The 10,075-nt window shown below is 38.6% G+C and overlaps 1 protein-coding gene across 1 annotated transcript; it reads right to left on the bottom strand.

The window, feature by feature from the left end:
* Positions 1-3,412: 3,412 nt before the first annotated feature.
* LOC104891713 (hypothetical protein) lies at positions 3,413-4,655 on the bottom strand. The gene is made up of 2 exons (XM_010677448.3): positions 4,534-4,655; positions 3,413-3,931 (listed from the first exon to the last, which is right to left on the bottom strand). Exons 1-2 carry the CDS (start codon positions 4,580-4,582, stop codon positions 3,678-3,680), a joined length of 303 nt encoding a protein of 100 aa, XP_010675750.2. The 5' UTR covers positions 4,583-4,655; the 3' UTR covers positions 3,413-3,677.
* Between the last annotated feature and the right edge of the window lie 5,420 nt (positions 4,656-10,075).

The raw sequence follows: 10,075 nt of genomic DNA, 5'->3' as shown, positions 1-10,075 counted from the left end.
TAATGATTGGGTACTTAATCATAGTTGGCTTCCTCTAACCCGTTTTATTCTTTTTACTAAACTCAAATATGTTTAAGATATTTAAATAATATTCAAAGTAGTCTAAATAAAATATTTGATTACTTAAAATCATTAAATAATTCTTTTGACTTTAAAATAGTTAACCTTTTAAGAATTAAATCATTTAAACATTAAAATATATAGGGGAAAATACTTGGAAAATATTTCAATCCTAAGAAAAACGTTAAATCCCCCGGGATCCCCCGGGTTCCTCGAACCTTCATTCCCTGTCAAGCTTTGCCTTCCATTAGCTCGCTTGGCACGACTCTTGGTACGCCTACGAGGGCCTCCGGTTGGCACCACGTAACCCTTCCAGGGCACGAGTGTGCCTTCAGAGGGCCTCGGCCCTCGGGGCGCAACCCATGGGCACCGGTGCCCGGACCCCGCGAGCGTCTGAATTCGTGTACTATATAATCAACGATTTTTCCCGGGGCATTTTCCGAATTCTTGAGGCCCGGTAATTTTTTCATCTCGGATCTCCCTAGGGTCCCCGGGGTGTATGAGGATCCCCCATGGGGACTCAGACCTTCATTTCCTTCCCACTTTTGCCTTCCCTTGGCTCGCTTGCCACGACCCTAGCTAGGCCATCAAATGACCCTTCCACGGCACGAGTGTGCTTTCAAAGTGCCTCCCACGGCCCCGGGGTGCACCCCATGGGAATCAGTGCCCGGGCCCCGTGGGCGCCCAGACTCGTGTACTACAATCCACGATTTTTCCAGTTTTCGGACCATTTTCCGACTTCCCGGGCCCGACGAGATTTTCCGCCTGAACCTCCCTAGGGTCATCGGGGTGCATTAGGATCCCCCATGGGGCCTCAGACCTTCATTTCCTTCCCACTTTTGCCTTCCCTTTGCTCGCTTGACACGATCCTAGCTAGGCCTAGGAGGGCCTGACCCTTCTACGGCACGAGTGTGCCTTCAAAGTGCCTCCCACGGCCCCGGGATGCACCCCGTGGGCACCGGTTCCCGGGCCTCGCGGGACCCGGACTCGTGAACTATAATTCACGATTTTTCCAGTTTTCGGGTCATTTTTCGACTTTTCGGGGGCCCGTGAGTTTTTTCGGCCTGTACCTCCTTAGCGTCCCCGGGGTGCATGAGGATCCCCCATGGGGCCTCATACCTTCATTTCCTTCCCATTTTTGCCTTCCCTTGGCTCGACCCACGCTCGGCCTAGGAGGGCCTCCGGATGGCTCCCCATGCCCCCGTTCTAAGGCACGGGTGTGTGATTATTTATATGTATATTTTGATCACGTCATATGTGTGTATATTGCAATCATTGTCAAGGGGTAAGTTCTAAATATATGGTTGTGCAAAAGATATTGTTCAAATATCAACCACCGGTTGAACCCCGCGGGTGCAGTGAATCATCAATCACTTCCCCCCTTATCTTTGAAATAGCCTATGCAAAACGTCCATCATTTTCTTTTGGTGTTAAGTAGTATACTTCGCAAATATAACAAAAGTTAAGTTTCATGCCACAAAGTGTTCGAGTCGAACCTCATCGTCATCTTTACTTAGGATTTTGGGGGGGGGGGGGGGTTGGGGGGAAGGGACAAATCGGAGCGACATATGGTTGAATCTCAGTGGGTCGTGGCAGCAAGGCCACTCTGCCACTTACAATACCCTGTCACGTATTTAAGTCGTCTGCAAAGGATTCAACCGCCGCTCGGTAAGAATTGTACTTCAAGGCGACCCTCACGGCACATCCGCCGCGCTAGCTTAACCTACGACACGTGCTCTTGGTGGCCGAAGCCCCTAATGTAGGACGACAATCAAGCCGCGGGCGCATGCATCGCTTCTGGCTCGGCTTCTGACTTAGAGTCGTTCGGTCTAGGAAAAACTAGGATCCTTTTAAAATATAAATAATACATTATATATATACATTAAAATGCATTTATAAAACTCATAAAATTACGGAGGATTACAAGCCCCTCATCCCCCCCCCAACAGCCCCTATCCCTCCCCCGCAACGCCCATCCCTACGCAGCCTCGCTCCACCCCTCCCTCCCCCCACCCCTGTCAAATTAAATTTCTGCAGCCTAACGGCTCTTTTGAGTTTTCCGCTCAATTTGAATCTGACAATTGATGAGAAGATGATGATGATTGAATCTGATAGAGAAAACGAAAGGAAGATGATGATGAATATGTTTAAAAGAGGCATATGATGATGACAGATAAAACTAGGAAGAGAAACGAGGAAGATGATATGACAGAGAAAACGAGGCAGAAAGGGGCTGCGTTTGGGGGGCTGCTGGGGTGGGGGAAGGGAGCTGCTATGGTTGTAGGAGTGAGGGTTGGGTGGTTGTTGCGTGGATGGGTGGTGGTGGGTTAGGGTTTGAAGTTATGGGTTAGCGTTAGGATAGGGTAAGAAGTTAGGGTTTAGCTAGGTTAATTAGGGCTAATTAGAGTTTAACTAGGGCTAAGACTAACGGAGTTAACCGACGTTAGTCACTAAGGGTTTTTTGGTGTATTATCGTTAAAGTCAGGGGTACCCCATGTATTTTGACAAGTGCGAGGGTATCTCGAGAATTTTCTGAAAACTCGGAGATACTTGGCGAAAAAATCGAAAAACACTATTTATAGGTATGTACACTGGTTAACAATGTAGTAGGGCAAGTTGCTTTTATTTTGTGCTACTGCTAATTATTTATACCTTTGTGCAAGGGATGTTCTATAGCTATATTTTTTGTATTTTTCCTTTTCAAAAGAATTATAATTCTGTTAATATTGGTGTTCTTATATCTTGAATTTGTAACAATACCCAAAATTATAGTTAACATATTGTAAAATAATTTTTTGCTCTTTACCTTAAATGAAATAAGTTTCAGGTATGATCAGGTTCAATGAGGTTTGATTAGATCAAATCAGATGTAAAAATAAGAAAAAAATCAGCATTGATCAGGTCCAATCGGCGCTAATAAGTTCAGATTATATAAATTTAGGTGAAGAGAACACACTTGTTACCTAGGGATGATATATAGTGATACACTAGAAATATTGGACGCATTTAATTGAAGGGAATGAAAAAAAGGGTCGAATTCTGCAATTTACGTTTCCTCAATCAGTTTATTGTTAGACTAGATAAACTTCATACTTCCTCCATTCTTTTTAAATTACAACATTTATATTTTCATACTTGTTGAAAACACAATTTTGAGCGGTTATAACTCTAGTTATGTATTTATAAAAATTATGCGAATAAGATACTATAAAATTATGTATTGAGAGGAATCAAATAAGATCTATAATTATGCATCATTCTTCTCAACTGGGAGAAATGGAATTAAACTAAAACAGAATTGAACTGCATTCAACTGAAATGAAAGAAACTAAACAATTAAACAGAATTGAAATAAACTGAAAATAACTCCAAATAAACAAGATCATATATCCTTGTATATACATCATAATATAAAATCAAAGTTTAAACTATAAATAGTAGAAAGTGAAAATATTGCAATTAAAAAAAAAACACATAGTAATAGTCCACTTTTACTCATTAAAATAAAAGGTTGCATACATAGAGCAACCAGTTCAAAGCATAATCCAGTAGTTAAGCACACAACTACACAAAGAGCAGACATAACAAAGAGTAGTTTATTTTCACTCTTTAATATCCTAGCACCAAGAGCAAGGTGGACCCATGTCTACACAAATTGCATTGAAGTCACTTGTGGCACAAACGACCATATTTCCAGAACTAAGTGGACAACATGGGATGTGCACACAACTATCACCAGGATTTGCACAAGCTTGCAGCTTCCCCTTCAATTGTTGCTCCTCTACTTCCACCACCTCTACCAACTCTGGAAAAACTTCTATAATTTCCATTTTGGTGCCTTTTGTATTTCCCAACCTTGCCAATGTTGGCACTATACATAAAACAATTATATATGAATTAGTTTATAATGATATTGTCAGAGAATACGTAACATGGCTCTAGTTCGTTTAGAAAACATGGTTCGAGGAACAATATGTGGAGCAATTCGACATAAATTAATACTGACTCTTCGGAATCAACAAGAGTTCATAGAACAAAGAGAGTGTACACCTGGGGTTCGTGAAGAACTCTGGTAACTTCAACTGATTTTTTATACGTATTAAACAATTTATAAATGTAAATTATTAAGTTTGATCTCATATAGTCATACTAGCTTGACTCTAATGAAGTAAAAACAACCTATTATGCACCTTATATTCCAAACGTTGTTTGGAAATCTTGCACCAGTTTATGTTTTTACGTTTCTTGATCCATGTTTCCACACTTAATATTTTTAGATATCAATAAGTAAAAAATATAAAAAGTTAATATTCAAAAAATATAAATTGAAACACATCTCACAAGATCTTATGTGACTATATTTTCTAGAATATAATCACAAAAAAGAATCAAATTAAAGTGTAAGATGTGAACAATGAACACTGAGCAAATGGTGCAACTATTATAAAAGTAAAGATGTATGCATGGACGAACCTGCCAAAGTCACAAGCAAGAAGATAGCAAGCATGGTTAAACTCTTCATTGTTTGTGCGTAAATATTAAATAGTGATATTCGTTGCACTTTAAGAAATTAAATTTGAACTTGAGAGCTGTGAGATTAGCCGAACAAGATCTGCCATATTTATAGTGCACAAGATTATTAATTATGCCAATCAATATTTCAACAACTCAAGGGTCCCTAGAAGCTCCACCCTTAGCTTTAGAGTGTAGTGCACTAAATCTAATAGTTTAATAAACATCGTTTTCATTTTATATATTTAAAATCGAAGTCCTGCATGAGTCCATCTAAGACATGACTGAGACATATATCAATAAAAATTTTAAAAAATTGCATAGTGTAGAGTTTGATTCCGAGACCTTAAGTACATATATTAAAGTCTTAACCAGCATTAGACTAAATTGTATTTAGTGCTGTTATCATAAAGTATTATATTAATAAATGAAATTTTTTTCTTACCAGGGACATAGCCCGGCCGGGCATAATAACTAGTTGTTTCTTTATAAGTTGTAGTTTCATTCGTTATACTTGGCTTAGAGAGACCAGCATTACATGGCCCAACAAAAATTTAGGGATCTAATTACATACTATAACAAAGGCCAAGAGAATAATCAAGGATGTCTTAGCCTAGTGGTTAAGATTGAGGTGCTGTGATCGATATGTCACAGGTTCAAATCCTCCCTTCCCTTATTTGTACTTTGTACTGCCTTCGTGGCTCATATGGATCAAAAACAAAGGCCAAGAGGATGCCATAAGATGATACAAACAATATCAGATGATAGCCTAAAAGCCAAGCAACGAATTTTAAATTGTATGCTTAGCCCTTGTTTTCCTAGAGAGTCAGCCAATGTTTGAGATTCTTCTTTTATGAATCATGGTGATGTTCAAGCCAAGTCGAGAAACACGTTTTTTGTGTAGTTGAGTGGTTAAAGTTTAATTGATTTAATTATTGAATGATTGATTGAGTTTTGCTCAAAAAAATAGATGAAGGAATGAAGACCAGTTTGCTTAATAAAATTAAACTAGTGAGTGTCCCGGGCGATGCCCCGGATTGTTTCTTTTCGTAAATTTTTGTCTTGTAAGGAAAAAATTGACGTCATAATTTGAAGAATACAAGAAATTGGAGTAAGAGTTTATATCTACAATAGTCTACTATCATTACATGTGTTAGGTATTCAACTACTTGTGTAGTCTTTTAATGAGGTATAATTACAAGATCTTATTATATTTTATTTTGAAATATTAAACAATGATGCTATGTTGGATCAATGGTTAAGCTTTCACTTTTCCTTTCAAAGGTCATGTGTTCGATACCTTCTAACCACACAACATAAATTTTTTTAGTTGAGGGGTTTGACATAAAAATAGAGCATTTGCATTAGAGGCTTAGAGGAGAGTGCCACGTGGCACATAGACATTCTTATGAACGCCTTTTAATATATTAGTATAGAAGTATAGATATTAGGCGGCTACTAACTTCTCAAGAAATGCCTCGACATTAAGTCCAAGGGACATTAGCACAAAAATGATGGAAATTTTCACTATTAGCGTTGTGTACGTTTATTTAGCATGTTATGTTACGGCCCCCGCAAGCCTACACCGCCAGCACATTGCAGTACGGCCCATCCATGACGCCAACCGAACGTGGCACGACCTTCTCCTCTATGACTCTTCCGCATGGGGATGACACTTGGACACTTGGTACATGGATTCTAGCGCAACCTCTCACATGACTCACTCATTAGGTAATCTTTTGCCTATGTTCAATTTAAGCATTAAACATCATATTTTAGTCGGTAACGGCAATCGTATTTCAATTACGAGTTATGGTCACACTACTCTCTCTAATCAACCTTTAGTCCTTCGTCGTGTTTACCTAGCCTCCCAAATAATCAAAAACTTATTTTTTTGTCCGTAAATTCACTTCTGGTAATTCTATGTCTATATAATTTGATACTTATGTTTTTTTCTGTGAAGTACCTTCGAATGGGGAATATTATAATTAGATGTGAGAATTATGGGGCCTTTATCCTTTCACTCCAGCGCAACCCTCTATATGCCTAGCCACTGCTCTTGCTGCTATTTTACCAATCACTTGGCATGACCATGTGGGACATCCAGGAGCTCCATCCATTAATTTTCTTAGGAAATTAAAAATAATTTTATAATTTGTAATAAAGAGCATGAATCTCATTTTTGCAACTCTTATTAGATTGGAAAGCATATTAAATTGCTATTTTTTATGAGTCAACAAGTGCTACAACTACTACTTTTGATATTATTGATGCTGACTTATGTACCTCCCTTATTTGTAGTAGTAGTTCAGGCCACAAATATTATGTCGTTCTTATTGATGATTTTAATTACTATGTATGGATTGTTCCCCTTGCCTACATATCTAGAACTTACTATTAAGCCCTTCTTGATTTCGATGCTTATGTTAAAACTCAATTTGAACGCCCTATTAAAGCCTTTCAAAGTGATCATCGACGCGAATTTGATAACAACCCTTTCAAATAATTTTGCATAACTAATGGTATAGTTTTTAGATTCTCATGTCCTCATACATCCTCAAAATCGCAAAGCTGAAATAATGATACATACTCTCAATAATATCAACCGCACCATGCTCTTCATGAATCACTTCCTTTGACATTTTGGGATTATGCTCTTGAAACCGTCACTTATATGCATAATATTTTTCCCACCAAGACCCTCCCAATATCACACCTTTTCAGGATTTATTTCACAAAACAACAACTTATAATCATCTACGAGTACTTGGGTGTTTGTGTTATTCCAATCTGACCTCCACCACCCCTCATAAACTTACTCCAAGGTCAACTCTTGTGTATTATCGTAGAGTATATATCTTAAAAATCATCAGAGTGATCATTGTTTTGATATGTTAAGTAATAATCATATAATCTATAGGCATGTAAAATTTGTTGAAAACCATTTTCCCTAGTAACAACTAGCCCAACCATCTTTATCCATGGCCCAAGACACTCCGTATCCCTTGTCCAATTCATCCTTGCTCCACTTTCTTTAGAACAGCTCACCTGCCCTTATCCCTTCCTAGGCCCAACGAGTCCCTCATGCGCTCCAAGCTTGACGCAGTCCGCCCCCCCCCCCAAACATGACCAAGGCCCCATGACCTAACATGCTGCAGTCCGCCCCAAGTCCGTGTCTCTCCTAATCTAGTTAGGTCGTCTTCTACGCTAGTGACTCACTAGTTAGCTAGGCCTTATTTGAGTCCCGTGCGTGGAAGCCACCAGCTTCCGTTGACACCCGTTCTCCTTAGCAGACCCCCAGCCCAACCATGAGGTACACGCAATCGCACCAACGCAGCCCCCAATTGCGTCCCCAGCCCACCCCCGGCCTTCTCTCCTCAAATGACGATCCACACCCGTCATAAAATTCGTAAACCATACCCCAAATATGCTTCACTCACTCCCATCCCACCTGCACCTCTTTCTCTCTCTCAGATTCTAAAAAACTCACACAATTGCCTCTACTGACTCAAATTTGAATGTGGCTATGAACGATGAATATAGTGGTTAATTAAAAACAGGGACTTCGGAGTTGGTTCCTAGGCCTATTGGGGCGAATATTGTGAATTGTACGTGGCTTTATTTTCGTCATAAAGAAAAATCTAATCGTGGCCTTGAAAGGCATAAAGCTCGTTGGTGTGTGATGGCAAGTCACAGGAACAAGGTGTTGATTGTGATGAGACTTTTAGTCCTGTTGCTCAAAGTGACAACTCTTTATTTACTTATCGGCATGGCCATGATATGGAATATCTTATACTTTATCTTGATGATATTATTATGTGCATTTCATCTGATTCTCGGCGAGATCGTCTGACTAGTACTCTTAAAACAGAATTTCCAATGTCTGATTTGAGCCCTCTTAGTTATTTTTTGGGCATTTCAGTCATTTGTACTCCTTCATATGGCTGATCTCTCCCGGCAAAATATGCACAGGAAATATTGGAGCGTGTAGGCATAAGTTCCTGTAAGCCTGTCGCGACTCCAGTTGATAAACACTCCAAGCTCAGCGTCGATACAAGGCATCCTGTCTCTAACCCTAATATTATCGCAGCTTAGCTAATGATTTACAATATCTTACTTTCACTCGCCCAGATATTGCTTATGTAGTTCAGCAGGTTTGCTTATTCATGCATGACCCTAGGGAGTCACATTAAAATGCTTTGAAACGCATCCTATGCTATTTACAAGGTACCATTGATCATTGGTTACATTTATATCCTAGTCCTACTACTCATTTGCGCTTGATCACATATACTGATACAGATTGAGGTGGTTGTCTAGATACAAGTCATTCTACTTTAGGTTATTATTGTTTTTTTGGGGATAATTTAATTTCCTAGCAGCCTAAGAGACAACCCATTCTTTCTATATCAAGTGCAGAGGCTGAATATAGAGGCATCGCTAATGTTGTTGTAGAAGCTTCCTGGTCGAGAATCTTCTTTTTGAGTTACATCGTCCAGCCTCTTCGTCAGGCAACCATTGTTTATTGTGATAACGTTAGTGTTTTTTTATCTCTCTTGCAATCCATACAGCACCAACGCACCAAGCACGTTGAGATGGACATTCACTTTGTTTCGGAAAAGGTTGTTATTGGTTAAGTACGTGTGTTGCATGTTCCTACCAGATATCAGTTTGCTGACATGCATATTCACAAAAGACCTTCTGCGACATTTTTGGAGTTTAAATCCAGTCGCAGCGTTCGCCGTCCTCCCGCTATGACTGCGGAGGTGTTATAGAATATAAAGTATACTTGAATTATGTTTTTGTATTTACACTTCTACTTTAGTCAGGTTTCCTAATATTATTAGAATATTTTTTATTGTAACCTATATATTATGATCAATGGAATATCCAAACAAGGGATGGCGAAGTTTACCCAAAATCTTGCAAATAACTCTATGCCTTATACATCATTGATATTGAGAAAATTTATAATAAACACATTTGTACTATGCTCATGGTATACACAACACTCTTTTTTTGTCACAAATTACTTATTTTAATTAATCTTAACAAGCAAATTAAAAATTTGCTCATATTTAATTACTTCTGCTCATTCACCCAAATGATCAGCAAACTGTCTCAAACGAGAAAACATTTCTATTCATTCGAAAAAATGGGTAATTTTCTTCCTTATTCTAAAATAAATATAAGTATTTGCTCATTTTAAAATTGCCATATTAATTTAGCAGGATTACACTTTAGTAAGTTGTATTGATCTCATTCTCATGCATGCATTATATTAGCACACTAGTTATAATTTTACTAGTTATTTGTTTTACTAATTAATTGGTTATCAGTTATCACTAAAAAGATGTATAGTTATGTAACTTATGTCAAAATAAGCAAATATAGAAGTCGGTGGTTCTCTCATTGAGCACCACCTGTTATAAGAAATCCTCTTAATACGCCACGTACGTAGACAGTACATGCATATTGCGTAAATACTCTCTCATCCTCTTTT

This window comes from Beta vulgaris, chromosome 4 (assembly GCF_026745355.1).
Source record: "Beta vulgaris subsp. vulgaris cultivar EL10 chromosome 4, EL10.2, whole genome shotgun sequence".
Lineage (NCBI taxonomy): Eukaryota > Viridiplantae > Streptophyta > Magnoliopsida > Caryophyllales > Amaranthaceae > Beta > Beta vulgaris.
Note: the sequence above shows the minus strand (reverse complement) of the source record. Positions and strands in the feature narration are given on the sequence as shown.